At 43.5% G+C, this 19,762-nt stretch overlaps 1 protein-coding gene across 3 annotated transcripts in view; it reads left to right on the top strand.

The window, feature by feature from the left end:
* The window catches only part of LOC108704356 (transmembrane protein 178B), a 146,523-nt gene extending 134,402 nt beyond the window's left edge, over positions 1 to 12,121 (top strand). For all 3 annotated transcript variants that reach the window (XM_041585897.1, XM_041585896.1, XM_018240857.2), the window contains 2 exons: positions 7,639 to 7,776; positions 11,209 to 12,121. In XM_041585897.1, coding sequence (XP_041441831.1) covers positions 7,639 to 7,776; positions 11,209 to 11,459 — 389 coding nt within the window. In that variant the 3' untranslated portion in view covers positions 11,460 to 12,121. The remainder of the gene's footprint in view (positions 1 to 7,638; positions 7,777 to 11,208) is intronic.
* Positions 12,122 to 19,762: the final 7,641 nt, after the last annotated feature.

The raw sequence follows: 19,762 nt of genomic DNA on the forward strand, positions 1-19,762 counted from the left end.
ATATGGAGGAGGGAGGTGCCATATTGATTCCCTTTAGACAGGTATAGTATGAGGGTATAGCTTATGTGTGTGCCAGAACATTCCTTCTCTGTATATTTGTATTTATATTGGGAGGAGGAGATGCATATTGATTCCCTTAGACAGTACAGTTGAGGGTATAGCTTATTGTGTGCCCAGAACTTCCTTCTCTGTATATTTGTATTTATACTATGGGAGGAGAGATGCCATATTGATTCTTTTAGACAGGTACAGTATGAGGGTATAGATTATTGTGTGCCCAGAAATTCTTCTCTGTTATTTGTTTATTAACATATGGGAGGGGAGGTGCCATATTGATTCTTAGACAGTAAGTATGAGGGTATAGTTATTGTGTGCCAGAAATTCTTCCTCTGATTTTTGCATGCAAGGGGAATGAAAGGGCTTCAGTAAAGCAGAGAGAAAGTGAATGAACCACAGAGGGTTTAGCCAACTGGGCCGGGATCATTGGATGAAGGAGATCTCTGGAATATTCTGGAGTGGGAAGAGTTTACTCACTGTCATGTCTCTGCTTGTGCGGAACGTTCTATTAGTGAGCAAACCTTCTTTAATATCTATGATCACAGTGAGATTTCTTTATTGTATTGTTATTCTTTCATAAAGTTCAGCATAAATAACAAAGTATACAGAGAAGGAATGTTCTGGGCACACAATAAGCTATACCCTCATACTGTACTGTCTAAGGGAATCAATATGGCACCTCCTCCTCCCATATGTAAATACAAATTACAGAGAAGGAATGTTCTGGGCACACAATAAGCTATACCCTCATACTGTACTGTCTAAGGGAATCAATATGGCACCTCCTCCTCCCATATGTATATAATACAAATATACAGAGAAGGAATGTTCTGGGCACACAATAAGCTATACCCTCATACTGTACTGTCTAAGGGAATCAATATGGCACCTCCTCCACCCATTATGTATAAATACAATATACAGAGAAGGAATGTTCTGGGCACACAATAAGCTATACCCTCATACTGGTACTGTCTAAGGGAATCAATATGGCCCTCCTCCTCCCATATGTATAATACAAATATACAGAGAAGGAATGTTCTGGGCACACAACAATAAGCTATACCCTCATACTGTACTGTCTAAGGGAATCAATATGGCACCTCCTCCCCCATATGTATAAATACAAATATACAGAGAAGGAATGTTCTGGGCACACAATAAGCTATACCCTCATACTGTACTGTCTAAGGGAATCAATATGGCACCTCCTCCTCCCATATGTATAAATACAAATATACAGAGAAGGAATGTTCTGGGCACACAATAAGCTATACCCTCATACTGTACTGTCTAAGGGAATCAATATGGCACCTCCTCCTCCCATATGTATAAATACAAATATACAGGAGAAGGAATGTTCTGGGCACACAATAGCATCATACCCTCATACTGTACTGTCTAAGGGAATCAATATGGCACCTCCTCCTCCCATATGTATAAATACAAATATACAGAGAAGGAATGTTCTGGGCACACAATAAGCTATACCCTCAATACTGTACTGTCTAAGGGAATCAATATGGCACCTCCTCCTCCCATATGTATAAAATACAAATATACAGAGAAGGAATGTTCTGGGCACACAATAAGCTATACCCTCATACTGTACTGTCTAAGGGAATCAATATGGCACCTCCTCCTCCCATATGTATAAATACAAATATACAGAGAAGGAATGTTCTGGGCACACAATAAGCTATACCCTCATACTGTACTGTCTAAGGGAATCAATATGGCACCTCCTCCCATATGTATAAATACAAATATACAGAGAAGGAATGTTCTGGGCACACGATGGTTTAGTGCAAGGTGGGTGGGTGGAGGGGGACTATTATTTTATGCATTTTTCCCTAACCTTCACTCAGTGGGAAGCAAAGGGCAGACGGAAGAAGTATTGACGAGACTGGTAATTATTGCAGAGGGTGCCGCTATCAAAATGCACAGAGATTGATTTCGAGGCTTATCTCTTCCCCGGCCAACACTCTGTGCAATGGCTTAGAGCCGCCACTCGTCATCAGAACGAGGAGGTTGGGGCTGAAATTCCCCCCCTTACTGCTGGCCCTGCATCTATTACTCTTAAAGGTCAAACCATTTAAAGCTGTTTGCTGTCTCCCAGCCCTATTTAGAGCCGCGTATTGGATTTGCAATGAAAGGAAAGCAGCAGGGCATGTAGCACCTCGAGATGTTTATATTAAGCTTAATGAGCCTGGGAAGGGTGACTGCTGCCTGGAAACGAGTATGGGTGGCACACGGCAAAGCTGGCAGTTTGGTGGTGTCTAAAATGTGGGACACTGGTCAAACTTGCGGTTAATAAATAACCAACTGTCTCCATCTTGTCCTGCTGTTCTCATTTTGTCTTAGTGTCTCCATCTTGTCCTATTATCTCCATCTTGTCCTACTGTCTTCATCTTGACCTACTCTCTCTATCTTGAGCTGATGTCTCTATCTTGTCTTACTTTCTCCATCTTGTCCTACTCTCTCCATCTTGAGCTGATGTCTTGATTTTGTCCTACTGTCTCCATCTTGACCCAATGTCTTCATCTTGTCCTACTGTCTCCATCTTGTTATTTTTTTTTCATCTTGTCTTAGCATCTCCATCTAGTCCTACTGTCTCCATCTTGCCCTACTGACTCATTCTTGTGTCATTGTTCTCATTTTGTCTTTGTGTCGCCATCTTTTCCCACTTTCTCCATCTTGACCTGATGTCTTCATCTTGCCCTGCTGTCCTAATCTTGCCGTAATGTATTCATCTTCTCCTACTGTCTCCAACTTGCCCTACTGTCTCATTTTTGTCCTATTGTTCTCATCTTGTCTTAGTGCCCCCATCTTGTCCTACTGTCTACAACTTGCCCTACTGTCTCAATATTGTCCTTCTGTCTCCATCTTTTCCTTCTGTCTCCATCTTGTCCTTCTGTCTCCATCTTTTCCTTCTGTCTTCATCTTGACCTTCTGTCTCGATCTTTTCCTATCTAGCTCTACTGTGGCCACCTTGGCCCATAGTCATCGTCTCTTCCTACAGATTCTCCCTATGACCACAATCCTTATCCTATCCTGCCCTACTGTGGCCATTGCTGTGCCCTATGATGACCATGTGATCCTACTGTCTCCATCTATCCCTGCGCTTACCCCCATTGCCTTTCAGTAGACAGCAAGAAGTTAACAGTAGGACAAGATTGTAATTGTTTATTTTGTGACTTTGTGTGTATCTACAGTCAGCCAACTTGCCCATTCTTCTACCAAACAGCTGCCTCTCCACTGTGCATAGAGAGCCATTAATGTGACCCATTGCCGCTTCCCTGCAACAGCACGAGGGGCCGGGTTACTTATCAGACCATCTATAAATACCTGGAAACTGTGCTGGGGTTTTAACAAGTCCATTTCCAGGAAAAATGATTATCCTGCCAGTCCACGCTCTCCCAAATATCTCCCAAACTCTTCCATGTTCTCTTATTTAGACCAGTTCCCATTGTGTATCTCTATTTACCCATCCCTTGTTTGCAAGGAGCCACCCATTTTTCTCCAACAGCCTAATAAAGTAGCCCTAGGGAAATACAAGGCGTTGGGGTTGACAGTTTCCCCCCAGCAGCTCCCTATCTTGTTAGGCATCTTCTGTGTGAGTCAGTGGCACTGCACATGCTCAGTTGGCTCTGGGCTGCTGGGGAGAAGCTGAGCTTAGGGGTTCAGGGAAGAATCATTCAGCAGAAAGTGAGGTTCACCTGCCGTAGAAGCTGAGGCTACAGGGCTGATTCTGAATCAATTCTGATGCAGACTGCACTGGTTTCTATGCTGCCATGCATTGTGAATCATAATTCATTACTAATCAGCTTTTTTTATATTGTATATATACTGTATATTGTGAGTGGGTCCCTGAGCTCAGGCAGTGAATCATTAGAAAAGAATCGACAGTCAGTAGTGATGTTACAGCTGCTCCATCTTCTGGTCGGCCCCGGGTATGACGGCTAAAAGCAGAAGGATAGATGGAGATTTCCCTTCCCAGGGACACCGGAAAACTCTCTTTTATTGATCGTTATATATTTTGAGGGCACAGAGCTGTTTTTTAGTTCCACCCACCTCCGTCCTTTATTCCTTTCACTGTCCCCCGTTTCCCGTCCGTACTGCCGCAGTTCACTTCATTCATCGGTCTCTCTCTCTCTCTCTCTCTCTCTCTCTCTCTCTCTCTCATAGTCGCGTGTTAAAGGCCTCGCTCACCCACCTCCGTCACAAAAAAAATGTAATTTCATGGCTCATGCATTTTAAGATTCCATCAGGAAGTTTGGTCTTTGATCAGCGGGGCCGACGTCCTGCCGAGTCTTTTGCTGGCGAAACGCAATCCTCTTAATTAACACAGCGTGTCTGTTTATCTCTAAATGGAATCAAGCTGAGCCCTATTCATTTTATGGCTCCAACCCCTGCGCACGCTCCATCCCGGCCCTCCAGAAACACAGAATTCTTAGCCTTTAATTCCATTCCTTTATCCCGAACATTCCCATTCTGTCTCATTGGACAATGCAGATAGGTACCTAATATATAGGAAAGTGTTGGAAGGGTTACTGTCTGCTCTCTCTCATTTCCCTACAGAAATAGGGATTGGTAGCACTAGATAGGTACCTAATATATAGAGACAAGAGGAAAGTGTTGGAAGGGTTACTGTCTGCTCTCTCTCATTTCCCTACAGAAATAGGGATTGGTAACACTAGATAGGTACCTAATATATAGAGACAAGAGGAAAGTGTTGGAAGGGTTACTGTCTGCTCTCTCTCATTTCCCTACAGAAATAGGGATTGGTAACACTAGATAGGTACCTAATATATAGAGACAAGAGGAAAGTGTTGGAAGGGTTACTGTCTGCTCTCTCTCATTTCCCTACAGAAATAGGGATTGGTAGCACTAGATAGGTACCTAATATATAGAGACAAGAGGAAAGTGTTGGAAGGGTTACTGTCTGCTCTCTCTCATTTCCCTACAGAAATAGGGATTGGTAGCACTAGATAGGCACCTAATATATAGAGACAAGAGGAAAGTGTTGGAAGGGTTACTGTCTGCTCTCTCTCATTTCCCTACAGAAATAGGGATTGGTAACACTAGATAGGTACCTAATATATAGAGACAAGAGGAAAGTGTTGGAAGGGTTACTGTCTGCTCTCTCTCATTTCCCTACAGAAATAGGGATTGGTAGCACTAGATAGGTACCTAATATATAGAGACAAGAGGAAAGTGTTGGAAGGGTTACTGTCTGCTCTCTCTCATTTCCCTACAGAAATAGGGATTGGTAACACTAGATAGGTACCTAATATATAGAGACAAGAGGAAAGTGCTGGAAGGGTTACTGTCTGCTCTCTCTCATTTCCCTACAGAAATAGGGATTGGTAACACTAGATAGGTACCTAATATATAGAGACAAGAGGAAAGTGTTGGAAGGGTTACTGAAATGAATCCGGAGGGTCCCGCTAATCTTCAGATGTTCCAGAGCCGGCACACGGGTGGGGGGACCCATTGCTTGTGCGACTGTGAAAGGGAATGAGAAAGTCTCTGTGACTGTTAAACAAGTGCCATTTATATGCAGATGCCCTGTCTCGCCCTATCTCCTCCCGCGCCGGGCACCAGAGAAGGCGACTTCAATTTAAATGTTAATACGAGACTAAACTTCAAACTGGAGTCGTAGCTGGTGAGGGAAGGGTCGTCTGGCGGCATTTAATGTCTTTCTGTTCCCCTTTGCCTCCTGTTAGAAGCCCTTTCTGAAATAGTAACACTCCACAGCGGAAACTCATTTATTTTTACTGCCAGAAATCAGGATTTAAGGTCATTTATTTCTTCTTTATGTTAAAACAGCAAAATAAACCCAGCCAGGAGGTAAACACATGAATATATGACCTCTGGCACTAAGGGGTTAAAGGACTTGGAACACAATATATATTTTTCAAGGGCAAGAGATTGATATTTCTGAAGCGAAAACAATTTCCTCTCTTTCTGACTACAAGATGGAGCAAGTAGGACAAGATGGAGAGAGTAGGGCAAGACGGAGAGAGTAGGAAAAGATGGAGAGAGTAGAAAAAGATGGAGACAGTAGGATGAGATGGAGACAGCAGGATGAGATGGAAAGAGTTGGGCGAGATGGAGACAGTAGGAAAAGTAGAGACAATAGGAAAGATAGAGACAGTAGGGCAAGATGGAGACAGTAGGACAAGATGGTGACAATAGGGCAAGATGGAAACAGTAGGACAAGATGGAGACAGTAGGACAAGATGGAGACAGTAGGACAAGATGGAGACTGTAGGGCAAGATGGAGACAGTAGGACAAGATGGAGAAGTAGGGGCAATGGAGACAGTTGGACAAGATGGGACAGTAGAGGCAAGATGGCAAGTAGGAACAATGGAACAGTAGGACAAGATGGAGACAGTAGGCAATGGAACAGTAGGCAAGATGGAGACAGTAGGACAAAGAAAAATGGAGAACAGTAGGGAATGGAAGTACGGACAAGATGGAGACAGTAGGGCAAAGATGGAGACAGTAGGGCAAGATGGAGACAGTAGGACAAGATGGAGACAGTAAACAAGATGGAGACAGTAGGACAAGATGGAGACAGTAAGGACAAGATGGAGACAGTAGGACAAGATGGAGACAGTAGGACAAGATGGAGACAGTAGGGCAAGATGGAGACAGTAGGACAAGATGGAAACAGTAGGACAAGATGGAGACAATAGGGTAAGATGGAAACAGTAGGGCAAGATGGAGACAGTAGGACAAGATGGAGACAGTAGGACAAGATGGAGAGAGTTAGGCGAGATGGAGACGGTAGGAAAAGTAGAGACAATAGGAAAGATAGAGACAATAGGGCAAGATGGTGACAGTAGGACAAGATGGAGAAAGTAGGGCAAGATGGAGACAGTAGGGCGAGACGGAGACAGTAGGGCGAGACAGAGACAGTAGGGCGAGATGGAGACAAGAGGGCAAGATGGAGACAGTGGGACAAGTAGAGACAATAGGAATGATGGAGACAGTAGGGCAAGATGGCAACAGTAGAAGGAGATGGAGACAGTAGTAGAAGGGTTTTGTTGCAGTGCAACTCCCAGGACCCTCGAGTAGACAAAGACTGAAAACCCAATGGTTGGGCAGTTCTAATTTAAACAAATAATGTGGCTGCCCCTCTCTCCCCCATGGAGTCATGCCGGGCACAGAGCAGAGAATTGTGGGAATTTAGTACTTGAGGCCGACAGTTACATTTACATGGGGAGACAGGAGCTGGCAGCCAGCAAAGCACAAACTGTCAGCTGCTCTTTATGATGGTTATTATCACAGTGATATGATGTATATTTGTTACTGGGTAAAAGGGGCATTTAAAGGGCAACTGTATCATCATTATTATTATTCCTTTGTCAACTGGGGATATTAAGACATGAATATAAAACCAGTTAACTCTTTGTTTTCTTTCTCCAAAAGTGACATTGACTTGCAGTTTCCACATTACCTAAATCTCCCTTGTTCTCATGTTATTGGAACAACGTTCCTTGCCCCGTGCTTTAGCTGCTTTATGACATTTTTTCCGGATTCTTTCTCAGATCCCTTTGATATCTTTGCAGATCTACGTCGGATGACTGCTGGCTTTATGGGAATGGCAGTAGCCATCATTCTCTTTGGATGGATAATCGGGGTGCTGGGGTGCTGCTGGGACAGGGGGCTCATGCAGTATGTTGCTGGTCTTCTCTTCTTGATGGGAGGTAACACATTGCTTTTCTTTTACACTTACAGTCTTACATATTGTATATGTGTGTGTCATACTCCTCCCTATTTATATGGTCACAGAACCCCCCAGTGACTTCTTATATCCTTATCATTTACAGGGGGTACATTAACCCGTATAATACATGAGTGATACTTAGAGTTCCCTGTATAACTCAGCCTGCAGCCTTGTGCCTTTATATGGTCACAGAACAACCCCTCAGTGACTTCTAATATCCTTATCATTTACAGTAGGGGGTACATTATCCCTTATAATACATGAGTGATACTCAGAGTTCCCTGTATAACTCAGCCTGCAGCCTTGTGCCTTTATATGGTCACAGAACAACCCCTCAGTGACTTCTAATATCCTTATCATTTACAGTAGGGGGTACATTATCCCTTACAATACATGAGTGATACTCAGAGTTCCCTGTATAACTCAGCCTGCAGCCTTGTGCCTTTATATGGTCACAGAACAACCCCTCAGTGACTTCTAATATCCTTATCATTTACAGTAGGGGGTACATTATCCCTTACAATACATGAGTGATAGGCTGCAGACATGTGTCTATTGGCACAGTGAGTAGGGAAGTCATTGTACATTAGGAACCTGAGATGTGATTATCAAGTGGCTGGAATGTGCCAGTCTCTGCAGATATAATATGATGAAGGGCCCTGGGTCCCCTGGTATCGGGCTCTGCTCTTCCTGAGAGCTCTATGTTTATATTTCTCTGCAATTAGAGGAGATTGGGGCAAGTCTGATCTCCATTAACTGAGTCACATTTCATGTATCAGAGACATAATTGTACATTTAGTATTTACATTAGAGCCAGTCCCCAAGGCAACACTCCATGTGATCCATGTTTCAGGCAGAGGCAGGTCCAAATAAAAGGACAGAGGTTGGAACTAGGACATGTTAACAGGAACTAAGACAGGGTATCAGAACCAAGACAGAATATCAGAAGCAAGACAGGGTATCTGGAAACAAGAGAGGGTATCAGGAATAAAGAAGGTATTGTGAACAAGGGCAGGGTATCAGAACCAAAACAGGGGTATCTGAAGAATGACAGGGTATCAGAACCAAAAACGGTTATCAGAATTAAGACAGGGTATCAGAACCAAGCCAGAGTATCATAACCAAGATAGGGTACCGGGAACAAAGACAGGGTATTAAGAACGAAGGCAGGGTATCAGAACCAAGACAGGGTATCAGAACCAAAACAGGGTATCAGAACCAAAACAGGGTATCAGAACCAAAACAGGCTATCAGAATTAAGACATGGTATCAGAACCAAGCCAGAGTATCATAACCAAGATAGAGTATCGGGAACAAAGACAGGGTATTAGGAACCAAGGCAGGGTATCAGAACCAAGACAGGGTATCAGAACCAAAACAGGCTATCAGAATTAAGACATGGTATCAGAACCAAGCCAGAGTATCATAACCAAGATAGAGTATCGGGAACAAAGACAGGGTATTAGGAACCAAGGCAGGGTATCAGAACCAAAACAGGGTATCAGGAACCAAGGCAGGGTTTTGGGAAACAAGTCAGGGTATCGGGAACAAAGACAGGGTTTCTGGAACCAAGACACGGTATCAGAACCATGTCAGGGTATCAGAACCTAGATAGGGTATCAAAACCAAGTCAGGGTATCAGGAACCAAGGCAGGATATCAGAACCAGAACAGGGTATCAGAACCAAGACAAGGTATCGGGAACAAAGACCGGGTATCAGAACCATGATAGGGTACAGGAACCAAGGCAGGGTTTCGGGAACCAAGGCAGGGTATCGGGAACCAAGACAGGGTATTAGAACCAAAACAGGGTATCAGAACCAGGACAAGTTATCAGAACCAAGACACAGTATCAGAAGCATGTCACGGTATCAGGAACCAAGGCAGGGTATCAGAACCAAGGCAGGGTATCAGAACTAAAACAGGGTATCAGAACCAAGATAGGGTAACAAAACCAAGATAGGGTATCAAAACCAAGTCAGGGTATCAGGAACCAAGGCAGGATATCAGAACCAGAACAGGGTATCAGAACCAGAACAGTGTATGAGAACCAAGACAAGGTATTGGGAAGCAAGGCAGGGTATGAGAAATGAAAACCAAGACAGGGTATGAGAACCAAGACAGGGTATCAAGAATAAAGACAGGGTATCCGGAACCAAGGCAGGATATCAGAACCAAGACAGGGTATCAGAACCAAGACAAGGTATTGGGAAGCAATGCAGGGTATCAGAACCAAGTCAGGGTATCAGAACCAAGACAGGGTATCAGAACCAAAACAGGGTATCAGAACCAAAACAGGCTATCAGAATTAAGACATGGTATCAGAACCAAGCCAGAGTATTATAACCAAGATAGAGTATCAGGAACAAAGACAGGGTATTAGGAACCAAGGCAGGGTTTTGGGAAACAAGTCAGGGTATCGGGAACAAAGACAGGGTTTCTGGAACCAAGACACGGTATCAGAACCATGTCAGGGTATCAGAACCTAGATAGGGTATCAAAACCAAGTCAGGGTATCAGGAACCAAGGCAGGATATCAGAACCAGAACAGGGTATCAGAACCAAGACAAGGTATCGGGAACAAAGACCGGGTATCAGAACCATGATAGGGTACAGGAACCAAGGCAGGGTTTCGGGAACCAAGGCAGGGTATCGGGAACCAAGAAAGGGTATAAGAACCATGATAGGGTATCAGGAACCAAGACAGGGTATCGGGAACCAAGACAGGGTATTAGAACCAAAACAGGGTATCAGAACCAGGACAAGTTATCAGAACCAAGAAACAGTATCAGAAGCATGTCACGGTATCAGGAACCAAGGCAGGGCATCAGAACCAAGGCAGGGTATCAGAACTAAAACAGGGTATCAGAACCAAGATAGGGTATCAAAACCAAGTCAGGGCATCAGGAACCAAGGCAGGATATCAGAACCAGAACAGGGTATCAGAACCAGAACAGTGTATGAGAACCAAGACAAGGTATTGGGAAGCAAGGCAGGGTATGAGAAATGAGAACCAAGACAGGGTATCAAGAATAAAGACAGGGTATCCGGAACCAAGGCAGGATATCAGAACCAAGACAGGGTATCAGAACCAAGACAAGGTATTGGGAAGCAATGCAGGGTATCAGAACCAAGTCAGGGTATGAGAACCAAAACAGGAAATCAGAACCAAGACAGGGTATCAAGAACAAAGACAGGTTATCGGGAACCAAGACAGGGTATCAAGGACTGAGGTGCATCGGGTGCCCACATACTTCTCGGAGTCCCCATTTCTGTGTAGAAGACCCAGTACCGACCCAATAGCGTCACTCCTTTATATCACAGGTCAGTTTGTGCCCCATATTGTACCAAGCTGTAGAACTGAATCCAATGGAGCCAATAAATAACCTTTTTTCTGTCTCCCCCCCCCCCAGGTACCTTCTGTATCATCTCACTGTGCACCTGTGTGGCGGGAATTAACTTTGAGTTGTCTCGTTACCCCCGATTCCTGTACAGTCTCCCCGACGACATCAGTCACGGCTACGGCTGGTCCATGTTCTGTGCCTGGGGGGGCTTGGGCCTGACTTTAATCTCAGGATTCTTCTGCACTTTGGCTCCTTCCGTCCAACCCGTCCTGAGGAGCAACTGCCCCAAATCGAGGCCTGAGAATGGAACGGTGTGTTAAATACTGACCCCCCCCCCCGGGGGCTCATCCAACTGGAGATGAACTATTGTCCCATAAATGACACAGGGAGGGGCATAAAAACATTCTCCCCCTTCACCATCTCATTCATTCCAATGTGGTCACATAAGGAAACCACCTGAACTGGAGACTGGACCTTCCTACTGAGAGACCCCCAACCTACAGACTGTATATTACTCACTGCTCAGTGTTTTCTTTTATATATTCCGTTGCTTTGTCTGCTGAGAGACCGAAGCTTTCTCGCCCCATTCCCCAGTCTCTGCCTCCTGTTGGCCAAGATACTTGAAACCCATATACTCTCCCGCTCCTCAGAAGATGATGGACTGGGGTCATTGGGATTCCATGAAGCTTTCCTGTAAAGTTCCTGCTGGTGAAGATGTAACGGCCTCCATTGCACATGCTCAGTCCAACCTTCTGCTCAGAGCTGTCCTTAGTGTAAGCAGGCTTTGTAGGGACCCATTAAGTATTACTACTACAACTACTGCTAGACCTTCAGTGCAACAATCCAACAGCCACTAGATCCTGTGAGTTGTACATTACTGTCTCATCTCTCCCTACTATACCTGTTATCCCACAGTCATACTCCTTTCCCAGAGACTATTATCCCACTGTTACTATAGGTACCATCTCTCCCTACTATACCTGCTATCCCACAGTCACACACTCCCTTCCCATAGACTATTATCCACTGTTACTATAGGCACCATCTCTCCCTACTATACCTGCTATCCCACAGTCACACTCCCTTCCCAGAGACTATTATCCACTGTTACTATAGGCACCATCTCTCCCTACTATACCTGCTATCCCACAGTCACACACTCCCTTCCCATAGACTATTATCCACTGTTACTATAGGCACCATCTCTCCCTACTATACCTGCTATCCCACAGTCACACACTCCCTTCCCATAGACTATTATCCACTGTTACTATAGGCACCATCTCTCCCTACTATACCTGCTATCCCACAGTCACACTCCCTTCCCAGAGACTATTATCCACTGTTACTATAGGCACCATCTCTCCCTACTATACCTGTTATCCCACAGTCACACTCCCTTCCCAGAGACTATTATCCCATTGTTACTATAGGCACCATCTCTCCCTACTATACCTGTTATCCCACAGTCACACTCCCTTCCCAGAGACTATTATCCCACTGTTACTATAGGCACCATCTCTCCCTACTATACCTGCTATCCCACATTCACACTCCCTTCCCAGAGACTATTATCCACTGTTACTATAGGCACCATCTCTCCCTACTATACCTGCTATCCCACATCACACTCCCTTCCCAGAGACTATTATCCACTGTTACTATAGGCACCATCTCTCCCTACTATACCTGCTATCCCACATTCACACTCCCTTCCCAGAGACTATTATCCACTGTTACTATAGGCACCATCTCTCCCTACTATACCTGCTATCGAATAGTCACACTCCCTTCCCAGAGACTATTATCCCATTGTTACTATAGGCACCATCTCTCCCTACTATACCTGCTATCCCACAGTCACACTCCCTTCCCAGAGACTATTATCCCACCGTTACTATAGACACCATCTCTCCCTACTATACCTGCTATCCCATAGTCACACTCCCTTCCCAGAGACTATTATCCACTGTTACTATAGACACCATCTCTCCCTACTATACCTGCTATCCCACAGTCACACTTCCTTCTGAGAGATTACTATCCCTCCTGCTAGTGTAAGTGCCAATGTGCTACTTACTCAGTCAAAAGGTAAGTGTGGTGCATCACTAGGCTGTTACACATAATGCCATGTGTATGTGTGTGACAGGTGAGAAGTCACCCCTACTTGGAGCCCCATAAGAACAGCTCTGATAACAGCAAGAATCATGTCATCTGATTGGTTACATAACCTTTTAGTAAGTAAATACCCCCACCCTCCAAGAGCTGTGCGGAGAGGCTGACACCATGTAGAAGGTTCTTCTGTTTCATCATGTATAAACAACTACGGGGATGGGGCAAATTTGGGCTGATATTCTGCTTGTGCGTCTGTGGAGTCCCGTTCCTCAGCTGCCTTATCCAGGCCTGTCCTGCAGGTTGGACTGAAAATGGAGACGGCGTTTGGTCATTCAGAAAAAAAACACAAAAAAACTGTGATCTGTGTGTGTAACAGTCAATCTGCGTCAATAGAACTCTGATTTACAGGAATAAAAGATTACACAAATAAACCATAAACAATGTCATGTTGGACTCCAAATGTATCAGTAGAAAATGTCACTCTAATCATCTGGGTCCCTGAAATGGTCAGAAAACGTATGTGGCTGTTCCTGCTGAATTGTGCTTAGTACAGGGAATACCTATGCTGCCATAGTTTTATGGGATCTCTCTGTACAGACTATGAGCAAACGTTAGGGCTGTTCCTGCTGAATTGTGCTTAGTAAGGGGAATACCTATGCTGCCATAGTTTTATGGGATCTCTCTGTACAGACTATGAGCAAACTTAGGGGCTGTTCCTGCTGAATTGTGCTTAGTACAGGGAAAACCTATGCTGCCATAGTTTTATGGGATCTCTCTGTACAGTCTATGAGCAAAGTTAGGGGGCTGTTCCTGCTGAATTGTGCTTAGTACAGGGAATATCTATGCTGCCATAGTTTTATGGGATCTCTCTGTACAGACTATGAGCAAACTTTGGGGACTGTTCCTGCTGAATTGTGCTTAGTACAGGGAATACCTATGCTGCCATAGTTTTATGGGATCTCTCTGTACAGACTATGAGCAAACTTAGGGGCTCTTCCTGCTGAATTGTGCTTAGTTCAATTGCTGCCATAGTTTTAAAGATCTCTCTGTACAGACTATGAGCAAACCTAGGGGCTGTTCCTGGTGAAATTGTTTCCTATTGATCTGCCCATTCAGTGGAGAGAAAGGACTTTCCAAGACCAAGGTAAGTACAGCTGAATGTAGAGGGGATCAAGTCTTGATGATTGTACATGTAGGTATGTGTAACTCACTCACTAATACAAGGTCAGAGATATACTGTACATACTCAGGAGGAACCACATTAATGTGCGGTTTTTCTGCAGTACAAATGAATAATGTCCCCTTTACTTTCTCAGTTGCAGAGGAGCCCCCCCCCCCCATAATGAGCATTAATTAGAGAGTCGCAGTCCTAAGGAGCCATGATGAGCGCAGAGTTATAGAATATCAATAGTCAAGCAGAAGCCGCACAAGATAAATGAGTTTCCTCGGCTCTAATATGGATATTCTGCTGCGACTACTGTCACCTGGGGGCCAAGTTTTCACTACTGCAGCGTCAACACTAAATCTGACTAATTGTCCTTGACTTAATTAACGCCCCCCCCCTCCGGCGCCAAGCCGGGGGCCTTTTTTTGGGGGGGCCTTTCATCTTCCCTGAGCCAGTTCATATTGAATAGGCGACTTAATTAATAGAGTATTCCTGTTATTATGGGGTGACTTTATTTTCCCAATGAAATGAATGGGCCTAAGGTCACCGACAAATGCATTATTAAAGGATAAGTAAACCTTAAAAATAAGTGAATGTAAAATTGATGAGGGGGGCTGGTCTAAGCATTTTTGCAGTGTACATTCATTATTTATTTATTTTTAAAATTACAAGATATTAAGGGATACATGTGCTGTGAATATGAATGAATTTTGTTACAACAGCGCCACCTGCTGGTCAGTTTCCCACCAGTCTGACCAGCAAGTAGTCAAGGAAGTTGTCAGGAGAAAGAAAGAGGCTGATGTTCTTCTGCTTAGGAATAAAATTAGAAACCTTTCTCACATCTTTCCTAAGCAGAAGAACATCAGCCTCTTTCTTTCTCCTGACAACTTCCTTGACTACTTGCTGGTCAGACTGGTGGGAAACTGACCAGCAGGTGGCGCTGTTGTAACAAAATTCATTCATATTAACAGTACACGTATCCCTTAAAGGGATACTGTCATGGGAAAAAACATTTTTTTTTTTCAAAATGAATCAGTTAATAGTGCTGCTCCAGCAGAATTCTGCACTGAAATCCATTTCTCAAAAGAGCAAACAGATTTTTTTATATTCAATTTTGAAATCTGACATGGGGCTAGACATTTTGTCAATTTCCCAGCTGCCCCCAGTCATGTGACTTGTGCTCTGATAAACTTCAATCACTCTTTACTAGGGATGCACCGAATCCAGGATTCGGCCTTTTTCAGCAGGATTCGGATTTGGCCGAATCCTTCTGCCCAGCCGAACCGAATCCTAATTTGCATATGCAAATTAGGGGCGGGAGGGAAATTGCATGACTTTTTGTCAGAAAACAAGGAAGTAAAAAATGTTTTCCCCTTACCACCCCTAATTTGCATATGCAAATTAGGGTTCGGATTCGGTTCGGTATTCGGCCGAATGTTTCACGAAGGATTCGGGGGTTCAGCCGAATCCAGAAAAGTGGATTCGGTGCATCCCTACTCTTTACTGCTGTACTGCAAGTTAGAGTGATATCACCCCCTCCCTTCCCCCCCCCAGCAGCCAAACAAAAGAACAATGGGAAGGTAACCAGATAGCAGCTCCCTAACACAAGATAACAGCTGCCTGGTAGATCTAAGAACAGCACTCAATAGTAAAATCCAGGTCCCACTGAGACACATTCAGTTACATTGAGAAGGAAAAACAGCAGCCTGCCAGAAAGCATTTCTCTCCTAAAGTGCAGGCACAAGTCACATGACCAGGGGCAGCTGGGAAATTGACAATATGTCTAGCCCCATGTCAGATTTCAAAATTGAATATAAAAAAATCTGTTTGCTCTTTTGATAAATGGATTCAGTGCAGAATTCTGCTGGAGCAGCACTATTAACTGATGTGTTTTGGAAAAAAAAAAGTTTTCCGATGACAGGATCCCTTAATATCTTGGAATTGAAAAAGAATAAGTAATGAAAGTGCAAAAGTTCTTACATCAATTTTACATTCACTTATTTTTAAGGTTTAATTATCCTTTAAAGGGGAACTCAGTGATGTAAATGTGCTTTGCAGTCCAGACCAGTGACATCACAGATATGGGCTGCATTGATTGGTCACTTTCCAAGGGGTGGATAGTTGGAGGGGGGTGTTCTCTTCAATGTATGAGATCTTTTGCGTTCACTATCTGCCCCCAGCGATGTTACAGACTGACAGAAATTCATTGCTGATCACTGTGCCCTATGCCAACTGAACTTTGGTGCCATTCAAGGTGCTGGAAGGGGAGCAGGAAGTAAGACACTGCGCTGGCCCTTTAAATCAAGCTGCTTCATTTGGCACCTCCGGAGCTTGATTTCTATTGGCAGCCGATAAATAGTCCCGATGATATTATCCTAACTTCCCCTTTACGGCCGAGAGTTTATTGCGAGTGAATGCAGCTGCCCTGGCCCTGTGCCCAACCACAATCTGCTCAACTTCATTTCTGACGAGGGCCCTTTAACTGAAACTGTCATCAGAGCCGAGAGACTGTGGCTTCTTTTTTGGTTGGAGTCTTTTTTTAAAGGGGAACTCCACCCTAAAACTGATGAAATGAAATGTCGCTTTTCGTTAGACGCGCCCAGCAGACAGAAATTCAATGTAAATCTATATATTTATAGAAAAGGGATGCAGGTAACCATGGCGACACAGCGGCAGCACTGATTTACTAAAGGGAATAGAAAGATCCCTCTGTCTCTCCCGGTGAAATGCTGCTGACAGCACAAAGCCATTGGGTCACATGGATCTGTCTATAATCACAGCGCCATCGAGTGGACACTACGAGTGTCAGCTCAGCGTCTCACAATCCAGAGCTCAATAGCTGCTGTTTAACATTTAAAGGGGAACTATCGCGAAAATGAAAATTTAATATAAGCTTCCTGAAATTCAACCAATCAAAAATTCTGGATCGTTTCTGAAATTTTCTAAATACAATCAATTAAATATTCTGCATCGTTTCTGAAATAATCAAGTTTATCTTCACTATCCCTCTCTCAGCATCTGTTTCTCTTCATTCTGTCTTCATGCAGGAGTTGGGTGTCAGATTTTCACTGACAGTTAGATCCAATATATCTTATAGGGGGGCTCCTTTCCTAGCAGATGTATTAGAGCTCACTCAAATAACTGATTCCAGTACAAACAAAATAACTGACTTTTGCACAAATCCTGCATGTAGAGAGACATGATGACTGCTGAGTTTAATAGAGTGACCTCTAATACATCTTCTAGGCAAAAGGAGCCCCCCTATAAGATATATTGGATCATTCATTTGTTGGGATGCACAGAATCCACTATTTTGGATTTGGCCGAATACTTTGTGAAAGATTTGGCCGAATACCGAACTGAATCCAAGCCCTAATTTGCATATGCAAATTAGGGGTGGGAAGGGGGAACACATTTTTACTTCCTTGTTTTGTGACAAAAAGTCATGCGATTTCCCTCCCCACCCATAATTTGCATATGCAAATTAGTATTCGGTTCGGCCGGCCAGAAGGATTCGGCCGAATCCGAATACTGCTGAAAAAGGCCGAATCCCGAACCGAATCCTAGATTTGGTGCATCCCTATTCATTTGACACCCAACTCTAGAATGAAGAGAAACAGAAGCTGAGAAATGAATATTGAAGATGAACTTGATTATTTCAGAAATGCTACAGAATTTTTTTTTATTGATTTTATTTAAAAAGCTTCTTATTTAAGTATGCAGAAGCTAATGTTACAATTTTATTTTCACAATAGTTCCCCTTTAACAGCGTATTTACCTCCAGGATTGTGCCTATAGGAACACGTAACCAATCGCTGCACCATTGTGACATCAACATGATCTGATTATCCAATGGGATTCATTAGGCTCCACTGCAGAATGGGGGTGGGTGTTTTATATATATATATATATATATATATATATATATATATATATATATATATATATATATATATATATATATATATATATATATATTAAAAAATTATAAATATTGAATGTACATTACAAAAGTGCTTAGAATAGCCCCCTCATCAGTTTTACATTCACTTATTTTAAAGGTTTACTTATCCTTTAAAGGACAAGAAAAGTTAAAACCGCTGATGGGAGATCACTGTGGCACCTTGCATGGGCTTGGACTAGCTACATTGTAAGGGTAAGTTTCCCTTTAAGCACTTGTGAGAGTTGAATAGGCAGTGAGTGCCCCGTGGCAGAGGTAATTGTCATTATTTGTCACAATGAGGTAAAAAGAACAGGCGAGAAATAAATCACTACTAATTAACGTCGTCAGCACATAAAGCAAGTGGCTGGTTCTATTGCCATTACCCCGGCTTTGTGACAAATCAGCCGAAGATAATGGCGCAACCGAAAAATAATAGGTATAAAATGCAACATTAACCAGTTACTGGCCCGGAAGAGAAGGTAAAAAAATAATAATTTTTTTGAGCAACGACAATCACAGTGGTTTCTACTGTGTATAGAAATCTATAAAGGGAAAAACAAATGGTCTTTATCTAATATGACACAGGGAATCATTCAGGCTGGGGCTGTTCCTGCTTAATTGTGCTTAGTACAGGAAATACCTATGCTGCCATAGTTTTATGGGATCTCTCTGTACAGACTATGAGCAAACTTAGGGGCTGTTCCTGCTGAATTGTGCTTAGTACAGGGAATACCTATGCTGCCATAGTTTTATGGGATCTCTCTGTACAGACTATGAGCAAACTTAGGGACTGTTCCTGCTTAATTGTGCTTAGTATAGGGGACTATCTATGCTGCCATCGTTATATGGGATCTCTCTGTACAGACTATGAGCAAACTTAGGGACTGTTCCTGCTGAATTGTGCTTAGTACAGGGAATACCTATGCTGCCATAGTTTTATGGGATCTCTCTGTACAGACTATGAGCAAACTTAGGGGACTGTTCCTGCTGAATTGTGCTTAGTACATGGGAATACCTATGCTGCCATAGTTTTATGGGATCTCTCTGTACAGACTATGAGCAAATTTAGGGACTGTTCCTGCTGAATTGTGCTTAGTACATGGGAATACCTATGCTGCCATAGTTTTATGGGATCTCTCTGTACAGACTATGAGCAAACTTAGGGGACTGTTCCTGCTGAATTGTGCTTAGTACAGGGGAATACCTATGGTGCCATAGTTTTATGGGATCTCTCTGTACAGACTATGAGCAAACTTAGGGGACTGTTCCTGCTGAATTGTGCTTAGTACAGGGAATACCTATGCTGCCATAGTTTTATGGGATCTCTCTGTACAGACTATGAGCAAACTTAGGGGACTGTTCCTGCTGAATTGTGCTTAGTACAGGGAATACCTATGCTG

This window comes from Xenopus laevis, chromosome 3L (genome assembly GCF_017654675.1).
Source record: "Xenopus laevis strain J_2021 chromosome 3L, Xenopus_laevis_v10.1, whole genome shotgun sequence".
NCBI lineage: Eukaryota > Metazoa > Chordata > Amphibia > Anura > Pipidae > Xenopus > Xenopus laevis.